This window comes from Leptinotarsa decemlineata, unplaced genomic scaffold (genome assembly GCF_025532065.1).
Source record: "Leptinotarsa decemlineata unplaced genomic scaffold, Ldec_3_MD MMD2_tig00001973_RagTag_RagTag, whole genome shotgun sequence".
NCBI lineage: Eukaryota > Metazoa > Arthropoda > Insecta > Coleoptera > Chrysomelidae > Leptinotarsa > Leptinotarsa decemlineata.
In genome coordinates, this window is record NW_027412572.1 from 2,714,051 (window position 1) to 2,732,597 (window position 18,547).

The 18,547-nt window shown below is 34.0% G+C and overlaps 1 protein-coding gene across 2 annotated transcripts in view; it reads right to left on the reverse strand.

Moving 5' to 3' along the window:
- LOC141482812 (integral membrane protein 2A) overlaps positions 1 to 16,481 on the reverse strand; it is a 79,354-nt gene extending 62,873 nt beyond the window's left edge. The window contains exon 1 of one of the 2 annotated variants that reach the window (XM_074176673.1): positions 16,312 to 16,481. In XM_074176673.1, the coding sequence (XP_074032774.1) occupies positions 16,312 to 16,398 (87 nt within the window). In that variant the 5' untranslated portion in view covers positions 16,399 to 16,481. The remainder of the gene's footprint in view (positions 1 to 16,311) is intronic. The other variant, XM_074176674.1, reaches the window with a different exon arrangement.
- Between the last annotated feature and the right edge of the window lie 2,066 nt (positions 16,482 to 18,547).

Here is an 18,547-nt window from a genome sequence, read left to right on the forward strand (position 1 = left end):
GCGATCCTGGAACCTAGCTGTCTAACATGATGCTGGAAGTTTAGTTCCCCATCCATATGCACCCCTAGAAACTTATTACATGCATTATTTCTTATTGCACCATCACCCAGAGGGATATCCGGCAAAGCACAGTGGAATGATACGCAGTTAGTTTTTTTTAATATTGAAGGAGAATAAGTTAGCATCGCACCACTCTTTGATCTTTGTAATCCCTAAAACTATTTTTGAGTGCAAGTTATCAGCGTCTTTATCGTACCATAGAATGGTAGTGTCATCAGCAAAGATTGTGAAAGAACCGTCGGTTGTAATATTTACTAAGTCGTTAAAATACAGTAAGAACAAAATTGGTCCCAGCACTGAGCCCTGAGGAACCCCACACTCGACGGAGCCTCCATCTGAGAGCCTATGTGTTCTCACAATCTGAGTTCTCTGTTCAAGGTACGATTCTATCCAAGCATAACTCTGTTTTCTGAAACCATACTGGTTTAGTTTACGCAGTAGAATTTTATGGTTTACACAGTCAAATGCTTTTGACAGGTCGCAAAACACCGCCGCACATGCGTCTCCACGGTTTAGTGTAGTGTACAGTTCATTAAGGAAGACAAACATGGCATCTCCAGTTCCTTTCCTAGCCTGAAAGCCAAATTGCTGCCTATTTAGAATTTTATTTCTTTCCACGAACTCCATTATTCTTACCTTTACTAGTTTCTCAATGATTTTACCAAGAATTGGTATAAGTGATATTGGCCTATAATTGCAAGGGTTATTAATATCACCATCTTTATACAGGGTGTCCCTGGACTTCCTCTTTTTCTCTCGGGAATGTATAGATGGGGTCAAAATATCACCAGTACTTCATATAACTTTTTTTCCTAAAAGTCTTCGTAACTAAGTTACGGGCCCTCGAAGTTACAAAATGAAAAATGTTTTTCTTTGATAACTTTTCAAGTGAATATTCAAAGTCATCCAAATTTTGGTAATTGACTAAACAAATGAATTCCGTCGATGAGCTTTCATGCAGGAGTCAGTTGTTTTGCTACAAAGTCAGGAACGGACTACCCCCGATGGTCCACACCCCAAAACTTTGAAATGACAGATATTTTTCAATATTTTTCAACAAAATAAGGTTACTTGGACAATTTTATGAATAAAAGTACTCGTGTGGAAAGTCGATCGGAGCAACGAGTCTTGATAAAAATGTAGTTCTACTCGACGGCATAATGGTGGACCTGCTCGTCCACCATTATTTGAAATGAATAATTATCAAAGCAGAAATAATAATGATAACGTTAATTCAACAACATTTATAACAGGAATAATACAAAGTATGCTAAAATGAAGTCGTAAACAAAAAGTACAGTACCTATATGGAAGTTTAAGTCACAATTGTGATAGCAGATATTTTTTCAAAAGAAATATCAAGTTCTGTAGATTCGTGGTGTTTTTAAACTAACAAGCTACTCTACTATAAAATATCGAATTCATTCCATATTTTGTATGTACATAATACGTGTGGAATAATCACGTTTCGTGTTGATCAGTTATCTGAATCTCATGAAACTCAACATTCGAATGTTTCAAATTCTTCTTCACAGCTAAACTGTTGAGGAGTTTCACTGATAATTATAATTTTATGGGAGAAATTCTTTAACACGAATCTAAATTTAGCTGAAAAAACGCACATCGGAAAAAATATTTACTATACTAATGAAAAGCAAACGAATGAACTACAAAAACGGCTGCACATGATCAGGTGAAAAATATCCAGGGAATAATATTTCTTTCACAGATGTTGACAAAAAAACCTTTTAGAAAGTTTTGATAAAACATGAGAAACTGGAATGCGATTTTGTTTTGTTGAGTGGTGCGTTGACATATGACTATCATTGTATTGTCAATATTCTATAGGATATTTTGAATTTTTTTGATATGGCCGAACAGTTTACATTCAATGAATATGCAGATATGCATGTATTTTATGGACGAGCATTTTGTAATGCTGCAGAAGCTCGTCGTCTGTATTCCGAGCATTTTCCCAATCGAACGGTACCGTCAAGAGAAACATTCGAGCGTGTCGATCGCAGCTTGAGGGAGACAGGTATGTAATAATTGATAATTAATTTGAGCACGTTGTTTTATTTCGATATTATTGTAGGTACAGTTTTGCCAAAACGAGGTGGTGAGGGCGCTCCTAGGACTGTACGTATCGTTGTATTGGAGGAAAATATTTTGGAAGCCGTCGCTGATGATCCTTCAATGAGCATCAGAAATCTATCAGAACAGTTCCATACATCCAAGTCCACTATTCATAGAATAATTAGGGAACAACTGCTCCACCCATTTCACATCCTGAAGGTACATGCCATAACACCTCAAGATTTTCCAGCACGACTGGAATATGCCAATTGGTTCATGGATAGGCAAAGAGAGGATATGACTTTTATTAATCGAGTTTTATTCACTGATGAAGCAGGTTTCAGTAGAGATGAAGTTATCAACTCTCATAATCTCCATATATGTGCCGAAGAAAATCCCCATGGGATATTGCAAACCAAACACCAACGGAAATTCAACGTGAATGTTTGGGCTGGTATCATAGGAAACCATCTTATAGGACCATTCGTTCTACAGGACCGATTGAATGGAGAACGTTATTTGGAGTTCATTCAGAACGATTTGAATGGACTTTTGGAACATGTTCCATTGCAAACCCGAAGAGATATGTGGTTTATGCATGATGGCGCTCCTCCTCATTTTAGTTTGATTGTGCGTGACTATCTGAACCATATTTTCCACAATAGATGGATTGGTAGAGGTGGGCCATATTCATGGTCATCGCGGTCTCCGGATTTAAATCCATTGGATTTCTTTCTGTGGGGGCATCTAAAAAGCCTTGTTTACGCTACACCTATTCACACAAGAGATGCATTGTTGAATAGAATAACATTACATTGTGAAGCCATACGAAACGACCCTGGAATGCTATTTCAAGTACAGAGAGGGTGTCTTCGCAGACTAAGAAAATGTATAGAGAGAGAAGGTGGTCATATCGAGCAGTTTCTGTAGAGGATTTTTCATTTCTGTTTGCTCTTGAGGCTCTTGAGTTTCGTTAGTTAAACGTGTTTGCATTATAAAAATTCGTTATGAACATTTTACCTATCATTTCCATTTTCCTTAAAAACTAATATTTTCGAATAATGGTAGACATCTCAGGATAAATGTTGTTGAATTAACGTTATCATTATTATTTCTGCTTTGATAATTATTCATTTCAAATAATGGTGGACGAGCGGGTTTGATGTCGTCGAGTGAAACTACATTTTTATCAAGACTCGTTGCTCCGATCGACTTTCCACACGAGTAATTTTATTCATAAAATTGTCCAAGTAACCTTAATTTGTTGAAAAATATTGAAAAATATCTGTCATTTCAAAGTTTTGGGGTGTGGACCATCGGGGGTAGTCCGTTCCTGACTTTGTAGCAAAACAACTGACTCCTGCATGAAAGCTCATCGAAGGAATTCATTTGTTTAGTCAATTACCAAAATTTGGATGATTTTGAATATTCACTTGAAGAGTTATCAAAGAAAAACATTTTTCATTTTGTAACTTCGAGGGCCCGTTACTTGGTAACGAAGGATTTTAGGAAAAAAAGTTATATGAAGTACTGGTGATATTTTGACCCCATCTATACATTCCCGAGAGGAAAAGAGGAAGTCCAGGGACACCCTGTAGATTGGAATTACTATAGTGGTTTTTAGGAAGTCCGGATATGTTCCCGTCACAAACGAGTTGTTAATGAGTTGGAGCAGTAATTCTAAAACGAAAATAGGCATGTTTTCAATGATACTAACTGAGATACTGTCATACCCACAACACTTTTTGTTTTTTTATGCTACTAATAGTAGCCATAAGTTCTTGTAAATTGGTGTTATATAATATCAAGTTTTCGGATATTTTGATACTATTCATATAGATCAAGGGATCAGGGGAATCTGGAATGCTTATGGATAGATGTTTTGCTATAGTGCAGTAAAATTCATTGAATAAATTTGGATCAAGGGTAACGGTCTCAGTTCTTGGATTGTTTCTTCCACTCAAATCATTTACAATCTGCCATGCCTCTTTGATATCGTTCTTGCTATTCATTCTGTTATGATAATAGCTCCTCTTCGCTAATTTAATGACATTTTTATATACTCTATTATACCTGTTGTAGTATTCATGAAAGAATATGTTATTTGTATACTTTCTTATATTATATAACGATCTAAGATTTTTTGAGGATGTTTTTATCCCTTGTGTTAACCACGGTTTTTTGTTTTTTCGTTTTATTTTGATTTTTTGCATTGTAAATGAATAAATAAAGGAATTAGTCAGAAGGTTGTAAAAAGACAAGAATGGGTCGATAGTTTCTAAACAAGCATTCCAATCGTTATGTAAACAATTTTCATAGAATGTGTCGTAGTTTCGTTTACTGAAAAGCCTTCCATATTTATATTTTTTTATATCAATAACACTGTCTAAATCTATTACACAATGGACAGCCTCATGATCAGAAATGAATTATACACATAAACATTTCATTGGTGAAAACCGTATGAAATTTGTTATGATAGTTTTCGAGTTCATCACGTTCTGACAAGACAGCCGGACGCAATTGGTCGACTTTGTTTTATATTTCGTAGTAATTACAATTGATTTAATCTCTAACTGTTTCCAGATCAACAAAAAGAAATATAACAGTGACTCATCGACTGGGCAGTTCAGCAAAACAAATGATTCAAAGATAGTATTTACAATACTGGAAGCGAGAAATAATGTCGCTCTGAAAATGACAATCAAGATATCAGTTTCCTGACTAGTCCAGTCATTATAGTAAGTTTACCTCGGAATTCGAGATACCCAGCTGTAAGTCTGTAAATACTTGTATATTGACACCCTAAAAGTTGTCTCAAAACCTACATATGGTAGGGTGTAAGCAACTATTAAATTTCAAGGTCAAAGGTCACAAAAATCGGTTTTTTGCGCTTTTTTTTGGAAATATCTTATTTCCTATGGGTTTTTTGCTATTTGTATTCATTATCAATATTGTAGAATACAAAATTCTCTACAAATTTTCTTTAAAAAAAATTTTTATACGGTGAACCGTTTTCGAGATAGAGGGCGGAGAGCGCGCGGTCACAGCATCACTTCAGGTCAACCGGTGCCTCCGGTCGAAAACGCGCCATATATAGTTGATGAACTATCAATAAATCAATGATTATAAATATTTGTCAATTTTTATTAACTATTATATTATATTTTATAATTTTTTTCCTAACTTATCCACTTTTTATTCAGTATTAATTTATTTAACAACACTTACCTGCTCATGTAATTGCAGAATTGTTAATGAAAATATAGGAATTATATTTGAATTTTAACCTAATTAATATTTATAACTTCTTACATGATGAAAAAAAAACAAATAAATTATGAATTAATCTTTTTATTAAAAAATATCATTGAATACATTTATTTTTATTGAAAGTAAAGAAATGGAATAAAGGGTACAAAAACTACAATTTATAATTTTAATCATCTTCTTCCTCTTCATCGTCGTCTTCTGGCTGCTGGTAAATTTCAAACTGGTCTTCATTATCGTCTTCAACGACATTTGTCTCAAGTTCTTCCATGATTTCGGGTCAAAGGTTCCATCTTCGTTAATGTCGCTCTGATATGGTAGAGCATAGAGACAAGCTTGCCCATTACATTGGCCACAAGCTAAAGAGCATTGCAAGCCCGCTTTCCTGCATCCGCATCGCGAACCACAACCACTCTTGCAGTTGCAGAAAATTGTATTTAGCAAATCTTCTGGAGCAGGTGGTAAAATTGTCATGATAGGCTCCAGAAAATCGTTTCGCATTGCCCAACCCCATACCTGGTGTTCCAAATCATGTCCTAACCAAGTTTGAACTTGATAATATACACGGATGAAATGTTGATGAGCAGCTGCACTTGTTGGTGGAATATTTGAAAGCTGCACAGGTTTATTAAGTTTTGTAGATTTGACGTAATGCATATAACGAAGATGATCGAGACTTCTCACAGATTTCGGAGCATTATAGACTGCCAATAAGGTTTGAGTTCCACTCTCTAATAATCTCTGGGCCGAACAATTTTCTTCCTCAAATGCTGCAGCTAGTTCATCCAAATTTGTCAGTTTCTCAAAAATGCATGAAGAAAATGATAAAATATAATATAATAGTTAATGAAAATTGACAAATATTTATAATAACTTATTTATCGATAGTTTATCAACTATATATGGCGCGTTTTCGACCGGAGGCACCGGTTGACCTGAAGTGATGCTGTGACCGCGTGCTCTCCGCCCTCTATCACGAAAACGGTTCACCGTATAAAAAATTTTTTTAAACAAAATTTTTGTATTCTACAATATTGATAATAAATACAAATAGCAAAAAACCCATTAGGAAATGAGATATTTCCAAAAAAAGCGCAAAAAACCGATTTTTGTGACCTTTGACCTTGAAATTCAATAGTTGCTTACACCCTAACATATGTAGGTTTTGAGACAACTTTTAGGGTGTCAATATACAAGTATTTACAGACTTACAGCTGGGTATCTCGAATTCCGAGATTCTTACCTAATTTAAGCTTAAATGACTGGATTAGACCGTGCATAACTCCTGCGATTGTTTGTGAATGTAACAATACACTATGACCAATATTTACAAAGTTCATGAGAATTTTTGACCATGTAGCTAATGAGTAGTTAAATCCTTTGTAACTATTCATAGATTTATGAATATGATTTTCACGGAATAATTTCTGATTATAATGGACGAATCGGAAAGATATTGATAGACTCTGAAAATTTCAAAATATTCAAAATATCCCTTTCAATTATTATTGCAAATTTTCACGATGATAATGAAAAAAATCACGAATTTTATATAATAGTAATGATAACCGTTTGTTTTATATGGATGATGCTTAACTTTTTGCGCCTGGAGAAAAGGATCTCCATCAGTCCTTGAGGGTGGTGGAGCTATTTACAGCGTGACTCACGATCGATGGTAGGTTAGACGTTTCTGGAAAACGCAAAGCATGAATTTTCTGAAAATTTCACCTCTCACATTTCCTTACCGGTTTATCGATCTAAAATATTTTCAGCATTGCGGCGTTGCCACTTCTATCAAAAAGTCCTAGCAATTATATTTTTTTAAATGGAACACCCCGTATATTAATACATTTTTGGAATCGCTCTGGTATTTTAATACTTTTTTGTTAATAATGTCCTATACCTATCTCTATCTATTTTCGAGATAAAAAATAAACTGTGCTAAATATGGTCCAATCAAAGAGGTTTTCAATAACAGTTGTACAAAAAATAATTTTTAAAGAATTTGATTTCTAGGTAGCCGTGGAAATATCAAGCTTATGACAGTTTGGTGACTTTTATAAGTAATTGATAAATGGTTATTGACGGTGTTTCAAAAAATCGCCAAAAATGAATGCAAATATTGATTATTCAAACGAAGTGGCCGTGGGATTGGCCACCGAGATCACCAGATCTCACGCCACTTGAATTTTTTTATGGGGTGTTTTAAAAGAAAGGATATACATTACTCCAGTGCCTAACAAAGAAGAATTGCGACGGCGAATAGTGCGGAGTATTGAAGATCGGGATCCCCAGGAAATTGAAAAAGCAACCACAAGTCGCGTACAAAAAAACATTTTAAAGTGTTTAGAATGTAATGGAGAACATTTTCAGCATTAATTGTGAAAATGTGATATTTTGTTTACAATTTTATTATTTTGAATCATCCTATTCTGTTATTGTCTGTACTTGACATTAGTCCACAAAATATTACTTTTTACCTAGAAATGACTGATTTTTGGTACAGTTGTTCCCTGGAAACTTTGAGCCATAGTTAAGGAAATTATTTTGTAACCTTACAAACTTCCTCTCGTTCATTGGTGTTAATTCAGGATACATTTGGTTGAATTTTTTACACGTTCTGACAATGATTTGATCACTTTGTTCATGTGTATAATAAATAATTTCATAAGAACTTCGTTTGAATAATCGATATTTGCATTCATTTTGGAAGATGATTCGAAACACCGTCGAAAACTCTTTGTAAATTACTTATAAAAGTAACCGAACTGCTATAAGCTTGATAATTCCACTGCTACCTAAATCCAAATTCTAAAAAAAAAAAATATTTCTAGAAGAAGCGACTTTATTGAGAAAACTTGACGATTTAGTTATAGGGACATGATATATCATCTTGAAGCATTTTTCACCATCTTTCAATTTGCCGAGTAATATACAGGGGGTTTCATTTGAAAAAATGAACTTTCGACTACTTTTATGCACAATGGAAATAATAGTAATTTTAGCACGCCCTGTATGATATGAAGTCGACTTCCTGGTGTTATTTGAATATTGCGAGTTTGTCCAAACTATCATCAAAATATTTTCATGAATGAAATGATGAAATATTTCATGAATTGAGAGTACTGATGTACTTAATTTCAATTAAGGTTATGTTTTGGACCATATTTAGCACAATTTATTTTATATCTCGAAAACAGATAGAGATACGTAAAGGACATTATTAACAAAAAAGTATTGAAATATTAGAGCGATTCCAAAAATGTAAAAATATACGGGATGTTCCATTTAAAAAAATATAATTGGTAGGACTTTTTGATAGAAGGTGGCAACGCCGCAATGCTGAAAATATTTTAGATCGATAGAACAGGTAAGGAAATGTGAGAGGTGAAATTTTCAGAAAAAGCATGCTTTGCATTTTCCAGAAACGTCTAACCTACCATCGCTGTGTAGTCCAGTCATTTTATGTTTTTTAAAGGTCAATCTGCGGAAAAATTCTTACTAAGCTGAATTTTGGTATACACCTTCATTATGGCGTTTTAATGAAGATGTGAAAAATCGACATTGATATCGTGCCGGCTAAAAAAGTTATAAGGGTGAAAAGGTCAAGAAAATCAGTTTTTCGGGAATATGTCGCGACCTATGGCTCGGAGGTCAATAAAGGTCCGTATAAAATTTATTCCTCATACGATTATCTACAAAAAATGTCTCTTGCATTTTTCTGTAAAGTCAACCGTTTTCGGACTAGAGCGCTGAGAAAGCAGTAGAATACACTCATATAGGGTATTGTATACCGTATACATACAGTGTGACCCATTTTTAATGGAAACACCCTTCTAAAATTTGAAGTTGTAAATCGATTTTAATCTTTTTTTTTTTAATGTCAAGTACTAAAAGGTCTACCTTAGGACAAAATTGAAAATATTATTAAAAGTTTCAGGGCATACTACGATATTTTTTCTTAATGGAAAAATGGGATTTTTTATTAGAGATTTTTTTATTGAAAAAATCACTACGCCACTGGATTCAGAGTGCCTCTAAATAGGTGTCACCAAAATTTCATGAAAAAGTATTCATTATTAAGAGAGTTATGACAACTCAAAAATTCGAAAACTCACACAGCTAACAGTCATAATATATCATTTTTTTATGATTTCAACAATAAAGTGCCACCAGATGAAAAAAAAAACAAATAGCGTAAATATTTTTAATAAAAATAACGGAATTACATTCACACATTCAACTAACAATGAAGCAAAAAAATTCAATAAACGTAACTGATAATTAATTATTGAAATAGTGCAGCAATTAATTCTAACTCATATTCTAGTAGCCTCTACTAATCCACCACGTATTTCGATACATGTGTAGTAGCGCTTACGAATGTTTCTGATTACGTTCCTTAGTTCTTGAGGGCTAATATCTGCACATACCTGTCGAATTCTTGCACAAAGTTCATTTCTATCTCTTGAGCGGTTTTTGTAAACCTTTTGTCTGAGAAGTCCCCAGAGAAAAAAGTCTAAAACTGTGAGGTCTGGAGATCTGGGTGGCCACTCTATAAACGGACTACCACGGCCTATCCATCGATTTGGAAAATGTTCGTTAAGCCATTGCCTCACAGCTCTGGAATAATGAGCTGAACACCCATCTAACTGGACAAGTGATCGTTCATTGATTGGCAGCTCGTGAATAGCATCCCAAAACTATGTGTTTGAAAATTCTAAAAACCTCTGCGCATTAATGTTTTCCTCAAAAAAGAGAGGACCAATAATTCGTTCGTTCAATATCCCACACCGGACGTTGATTTTTTGGAAATACTGGCTTTTACAGTTTATTAACCAGTTAGGATTATCCGCTACCCAATAGCGACACAATTCTGTGATGACACTACTCCATTTGTAGTGAAAGTGGCTTCGTCGGTATACAAAATATTTTTAAGGAAATTTCTATTGTTTAAATATTCCCCTTGGGCCCATAAACAATATTCCAGGCGTCTTGCTTCGTCGCCTTCTTGAAGTGTGTGTAAAAATTTTGGCTTGAATGGTTTAATATTTTTCGCTTTAAGACATCTCCGAATAGTTTCTCGTGGAATATTCAAATCTAAAGTGGCATTCCTTATACTGGCATTAGGATTATTTCCGAAATAATCTAAAATGATTTGATCATTCCTGTCATTCCTGTTTCGTCTTTGTACAGGATTACTTTTTAACATCATTTTTGATACTGCACCAGTTTCATTGAATATTTTATTTACCGTACCGCAGCTAATACGAGGACGATCTGGATGTCTCTCATTAAATACTCTACAAACCTCTCTAGCACTTCTAACGTCATCTCCCGAAAGGCGTACAATTTCAATTTTCTCTCTTACGCTCAATCTTGCAGCCATGACACAAAATAATTCAAAGAACTGTAAGGTGAATATTGTTGACAATAGTACACTTAAATCTTTCACAAGTGTCAAACTATAATATCATTTCCATGGCAACTAAGATTTAAATTGAAATATTAGGTCTTAGTTTTAGTTAATTCGCGTGAAAACTTGAATGTAATTCCGTTATTTTCATTAAAAATATTTACGCTATTTGTTTTTTTTCATCTGGCGGCACTTTATTGTTGAAATCATGCTCGTTGAACGAGAGAGTGTTATCGATATATACACCTAAATTTTTTGCTGAATTCACCCAGTCAATCGGTTCTTTGTCAAGAAAAAGATGGAAATTTGTTTCAACTTCATTTCTTTGTAGGTTAGGTTAGGTTAGGTTCTGTGAATTGCACAGAAATAGGGGAAATCTGAAGTTGAACCCAGACTTCCACAACTGTCCCACCCGAAATAATAGTCAGGTGAGGCCAAACAGGTTCAGACTGAAAATGTCTTCTTCCAACTCTCCCAACTTGAATTTGTACAATAAACTACTTAATGAAGGCCTAACAAAGCTCAGCATGTATCTTTTTAAGAAAATACTTTTTAAAAACATTGACTGAACATTGCTTCTATTCAATAGAGGAATACATGAACTCCGCAATTCACTAGTCCATTGCTATACATTCACCTTCTTTTCATATACATTTTTTTATTATTTTTACATTTATATGTGTACTGTTACTGACCTACTACTCGTATAAGTTATTCACAATGTAGTCAATAAAGTTTTCTTATTCTTATACTACCGTCCCACCAATTATCTGCACTTGCTGTTCTTCCGGAATAGACGGATGACCTGGGGGCTTTTTTGTTATGTACACTACCGGTAGTTGTGAATTTGGATACAAGTTACCTCAAATATTTTCTAGAGATGGGAGGATTCGGAAGACGTTCACTGAAAATCCTTTCGGTCTCGTGAAGGTTACGCGTCGCACCTTAAATAAAAATCGCTTCAATTTTCTCTTCCAATGGATGGGAATTGACCATTTTAGAGATTGTTGACGTGGTACCTTTCTACTAGTAAAACCGAAAACTATGAGAATATTCTAAATTAACAATGATGTTCATTATATGTATGTATATAATATGTTTATACAGATCTCCTAGTACAAATGGCTATAGTTTTTTGGAAAAACTGGAACAGCTACTTAGTAGTCTACCAAATAAAGCAAATGTTATTTTGGCGGGCGATTTCAACATTGACTATGACGACGAGAACTCTCTCCTCACCCAACATATGAAGAATTTATTTCTATCTTTTGATATATCAGTGCAAACCAATAGTCCTACTAGGATATCTCCATATTCTCAAAGCACTATCGATTATATCTGTAGTAACTTGAACAACAACAATATATGCTGCAACGTAAAATCAGCGAACATTTCTGATCATGAGGCTGTCCATTGTGTAAAAGCTTTAGACAGTGTTATTGATATAAAAAAATATAAATATGGAAGGCTTTTCAGTAAACGAAACTACGACACATTCTATGAAAATTGTTTATATAACGATTGGAATGCTTGTTTAGAAACTATCGACCCATTCTTGTCTTTTTACAACCTTCTGACTAATTCCTTTAATAATTCATTTCCAATGCAAAAAATCAAAATGAAACGAAAAAACAAAAAACCGTGGTTAACACAAGCGATAAAAACAACCTCAAAGTCTTAGATCGTTAAATAATATAAGAAAGTATACAAATAACATATTCTTTCATGAATACTACAACAGGTATAATAGAGTATATAAAAATGTCATTAAATTAGCGAAGAGGAGCTATTATCATAACAGAATGACTAATAGCAAAAACGCTATCAAAGAGGCATGGCAGATTGTGAATGATTTGAGTGGAAGAAACAATCCAAGAACTGAGACCGTTACCCTTGATCCAAATTTACTCAATGAATTTTACTGCTCTATAGCAAAAAAACTATCCATACGCATTCCAGATTCCCCTGATCCCTTGATCTATATGAATAGTATCAAAATATCCGAAAACTTGATATTATATAACACCAGTTTACAAGAACTTATGGCTACTATTAGTAGCATAAAAAAACAAAAAGTGTTGTGGGTATGACAGTATCTCAGTATCATTGAAAACATGCCTATTTTCGATTTAGAATTAGTAGTCCAACTTGTTAACAACTCGTTTGTGACGGGAACATATCCGGACTTCCTAAAAACCACTATAGTAATTCCAATCTATAAAGGTGGTGATATTAATAACCCTTGCAATTATAGGCCAATATCGCTTATACCAATTCTTGGTAAAATCATTGAGAAACTAGTAAAGGTAAGAATAATGGAGTTCGTGGAAAGAAATAAAATTCCAAATAGGCAGCAATTTGGCTTTCAGGCTAAGAAAGGAACTGGAGATGCCATGTTTGTCTTCCTTAATGAACTGTACACTACACTAAACCGTGGAGACGCATGTGCGGCGGTGTTTTGCGACCTGTCTAAAGCATTTGACTGTGTAAACCATAAAATTCTACTGCGTAAACTAAACCAGTATGGTTTCAGAAAACAGAGTTATGCTTGGATAGAATCGTACCTTAAACAGAGAACTCAGATTGTGAGAACACAGATGGAGGTTCCGTCGAGTGTGGGGTTCCTCAGGGCTCAGCGCTGGGACCAATTTTGTTCTTACTGTATTTTAACAACTTAGTAAATGTTACAACCGACGGTTCTTTCACAATCTTTGCTGATGACAATACCATTCTATGGTACGATAAAGATGCTGATAACTTGCACTCAAAAATAGTTTTAGGGATTACAAAGATCAAAGAATGGTGCGATGCTAATTTACTCTCCTTCAATATTAAAAAAACTAACTGCGTATCATTCCACTGTGCTTTGCAGGATATCCCTCTGGGTGATGGTGCAATAAGAAATAATGCATGTAATAAGTTTCTAGGGGTGCACATGGATGGGGAACTGAACTTCCAGCATCATGTTGCGACAGCTAGATTCAAGGATCGCCTCGGGTGGTTATGCACTACGCATCGTTGTAAATGAACTAGGTACAGCGACAGCAATGCAGGTTTATCATGCCTTGATCGAATCGCACATTCGATATGGAATCGCTTTCTGGGGAGTCTGTAATCAAGTACATTTTAACTCAATCTTTGTTCTTTAAAAACGTGCAATTCGCTATCTTTGTAAGGCGGCTCCCAGGGTATCTTGTAAAGAACTATTCAAAACTCGTAAGTTGTCAACTCTGCCCTCATTGTTCATTCTCGAAACTGCCTGTCTAGTATATAAAAACAAAACACTTTACAAGTTCGCTGATGGAATCACCCGCCAGAGAAATGACATAAAACTTCCAATCCCAAAAACAAATTTAATAAAAAATTCATGCATATATAACGCTGCCAAAATATTCAATCATCTGCCAACAGAAATAAAACATTCTGAAACATATGCTGTGTTCAGAAAAAAATTGAAAACTTCTCTTCTGGATCTGGCTTTATACAGTATTACGGAATTTTTTGAGACGGTGTTCACTGACGTCTAACATCAGCTCAGTATGTTATATGTGTTATTTAATTTATTTATTTTAATACTTAGTTATAACCAATTGAAAATTAAATTAATTGATAGTCCTATATTTTTATTGACAATATCATGTGAACCATGATATATAAAGTTTTATGAATGTCTACACTTTGTCGATAAGATTATTGTATCTTCAGACAATAAAGTATATTTATTATTATTATTATTATTGTCGTACTGACATTTTTATCGTTTTTATAAACAAAAAATAACTCAACAAACCTTATCGGGTTGTTGGTATTGCCATATGGCACATAAAAAGGAATATTTCTAGAAATATCGATGTTAATGTGTTTGTCTTCGGGAAATTATTAAATGTTCCGCCATTTTGTAGTAGGTGAAGATATTGACGTCATATTCTAGGGTTGTGAAGTCTCGGTCAGGAGCCTCAAAATAAGGTGTCACAAGACCCCCCTTTCCATTAAATTTTTTTTTCACAGATGGCACCCAGTCGCTATCTTGAAAGTTTCATCTGTTAATTTCACTTCAAAATAAAGTATTCATGTATTAATTTCATTATCTCAAATTTCGATTTTTTTAGTTGCCCGTTCAAAAAATAAAAGGGGGGGAACATTAAAGAAATGCACTGTATATTGTTTTAGTGAAGTAAATCAACCTGGTACAACTCTAATTGGTCTTGAAGGTCAGTAGTGTAGTCCAAGCAAAACTGACTCTTTTTTCATGATTAAATTCGCATAACTATACTGCCTCAGCTGTGGAGAGTGATACAGAGTTAGAAGCAATGCCTACACTGAACACAAAGCTAATGACAATAAAAGTTGATGTCAAAAAAGAACCAATAATTCGTTTCTTAAAAAAATAACACTTTCATCTGCTAGAACTGCATAAATCGAGTCATTTTTGATGAGTTACTGCATATCACTTTGTTGTGGTGATGTTAATCTATGAATATCTACAATGGGAATTCTTTTAAAAATTGTCCTCTATTAGCAAACCTTATCAAACATTCTTATCTGTGGAAATCCCAACTTTGATCATCATTTTCATCAGAATAATGAAGAATAGCACACAATAAATTCATGTAATGTGATGATACACGTTGTCTTTAGATGGTATTTCACTTGAAAAAATAGGAGGAATTTGGTGTTGTATGATTGGCAAACCTAACTGAGTATCAAATATTTGGTTGAATGTTGGAATTAATAAATTTTAAACAATTTGACATTAATTGATAGTTGGCAATAGACTCGACATCAAGTGTAGCCAACATTATAACAAAACACTTAAAAAAGAGGATACATTTTAATGTTGTCTACACTTGACGTCAAATTCATTGGAAACTCCAAGTATAATTAATATAAAATTGTTATAAATTCATTCATTTTAAAACTAAAATACCAAAATAACTATAGAATTGAACTTTTGACAAAGAGTGTTGCCAACATTCCACCTGTTTTGTCAAGTGAAATAGGGTGTATTAGGGTTTTGCACTTTAAAGATGAAGACTTTTAATATTTCATCTAACTTCATACTCAATACAGGACACTGGAATGCTAATCCACTAAAAATATACTGAAAGATTAAATTATATAAATTTGAATTCAATATTCAACACAGTTTATGAAGTACATATAAAAATAATTGACGAACATAATGAATTTTAGTATTTGAAACTAATAATATTTCTGCACGTTCAAGCAACAACTCAATCATTATGAAATATTATCACAATGTTCTTAGTATTAAAAAATATTCTGTTGAAACCTACTGATAAAAGTCACATTCATTTGTGAAGGCTATAAAAATAAATTGCAGTGTCCACAACATTTGTTCGAATGTAATGTGAAATGATAAACAATCAAGAATTTGTGACTAAACACAAATGACGTCTTTATTATTTTCATTGTATGGCCATTTTACTTCTTCACTGATTTCGTTAACAGTTTTTTAAAACACTTACCGGTGGTGGGAGTTGTTCATTGAGAACTAGCGGTGCTATTGAATTGTCTTCCTTCTTTTCTGAGAAGGGTTTCGTCAAAATAGTCATCTTCACAAATCCCCAAAGCAAAACAAAGATCAATACGTTTTCTGACAGAATGTTTGACTCGACTAATTTTCCATAAAAATAAATTGAAAAATACTAAAGAGTAAGTGAGCAAGCATGCGCGAGAACTGTATTTGGAAGTGGCTATAATTTCGGTTACCGGTTACAAATGATGACAAGTTTTATGTTTGTATATCAGAATTGATATATAGCCTCTAAAGACTAACTTTGTGTAGATATGTACTCAGGATAGGAACCAGAAACAAATATAGATGCCCGCCTATCCTTATTGAAGTAACTAGAATATTATCAAGTTGTTTGTTTACAAACCCCCTATAACTGTATGAGAATATACATATATCAGATCGTCTAAAACAGGCACTTTTTCCAGTAACCAGAACTGCAATACCCTCCTCGATGCGCGTTGCATCAACAGAGTTGGCGTCTTCAAGAGATGAGGAAAACTAATTCCTAACTCTAAAACAGTCTCTATTTGTATCTAACATGGTAGGTATACTCCACTTTTACTTCTCGAACACACCATTGATGTGTATCGATAAGAGTTTGTTTGCATCACAGACTGTAATATTGACTTGATTTTGTTTTAATGATTTTTGAAATGGTAAAACTTTCAATTTTCAAATATTTCTATATAATTCTCAAATATCAGGCGTAAATGTCCATGTGCCCGATACATTTATGATGAACCCTTCATTTCCTTTGCCAATTCCTGTGTCAACAGTGCCATCCACAGGTGGAGGACAGATAGCCCCGAGCCACAGAGTTAGAAGAGTTGATTTTATCAACTGTTTATTGACTTTGTAGGAAAATAACATATCAGAAGATATTTAAAGAAACTTGACAAATAATAGCAAGTATCTACCACTTGATGCACATTACGAAGACTGTAGCCATTTGAAAAGAATCTTGGACAGGCGATCTGCCGCACCAGTCCGCATTGGGTTTGTACTTGTAGCTGTATCTTGTATCCTCTTCATCCAGACAAGAATTTTACACTTGCTGTACACGCAGTTCAAATCTACGTAGTACGCGTGCGATAGAAATGAGTATCGAGAAGAAATTCTTTATAATCTAGTCAAAACTTGACGCTTTGCGTGACCTCGATTAACTAGGTCAGATCCAATCTAGTATCAATGACTCAATTGAATGAGTGGGTTCATATTATGAATTTTTTTGTTTTTACCACTGGAGACACCCTACATTTTGTTTTATGAGAGAGAGGACATTGTTAGATCAAGATCTTCAGATGATGTGGTGCTGCAGGTTTTTCCGAGTTTTCCTGCAGCTGAAAAAGCAAATACGCCACTGGAATCAATGAAGTCGCCCCGGAGCGCCAATTAATTTTTATTGTCGTATTTATTTTATTTTTGATGTCATAAATTATAACTCTTTTTTACCACAGTTTTATGGAAAGTTTCACAATTTTAAGGTGGGTCACCATACTAATAAGTACTTTACGAGTAATTACTGAATTTGCGAATATTTCCATCGACTTGTAGTAAATGGCATTTTCTGAGGATTTTGCGAGTATTTACAATTTTTTGTGAAAATTTCAGAGGTAATTAATTTTTGTAATTGAACATTGGAATGATTGTACGGGTGTTACTTCATCAAGTTTGACAGAGCGGAACCCAATGAATTGTGAATTCTGTGCTGGTATTGTATACAGTTTCGTTTTAAGTTATTTTGACCACAAAATACTGAGGTGTTGTCTGGCGTTTAATCCTTATTTGAGCATGTATTCAAAAACGATTCGTAGTGACGTCATTAATAATAAGATTCGCCAAAATGCAACGATTCAATTTGTGTCAGATGTCAAATTCAATAATAAAAACAAACTATTAAATTTTCTCTAATCTCAATCAGAATCTAATTGGTGCATACAATTTTTTGCATGAATATTACAAATGTAGCTGCATTTCGAAAACCAGTGTACCAGAATTCTTTTTTCTATTCAAAATATGAACCAACAACAAAATAAAACAGAAACTGACGTAACGAAACGTCATAGTCCGTTTCAAAACAAACCTCACGCTAGTTTTGAATCATCATGAATACGTTTCAGATCATAATTGATGTGACGTCATTGTTTCAACGCCGGAATGAATGTATTTGAATCACAGACGAATAC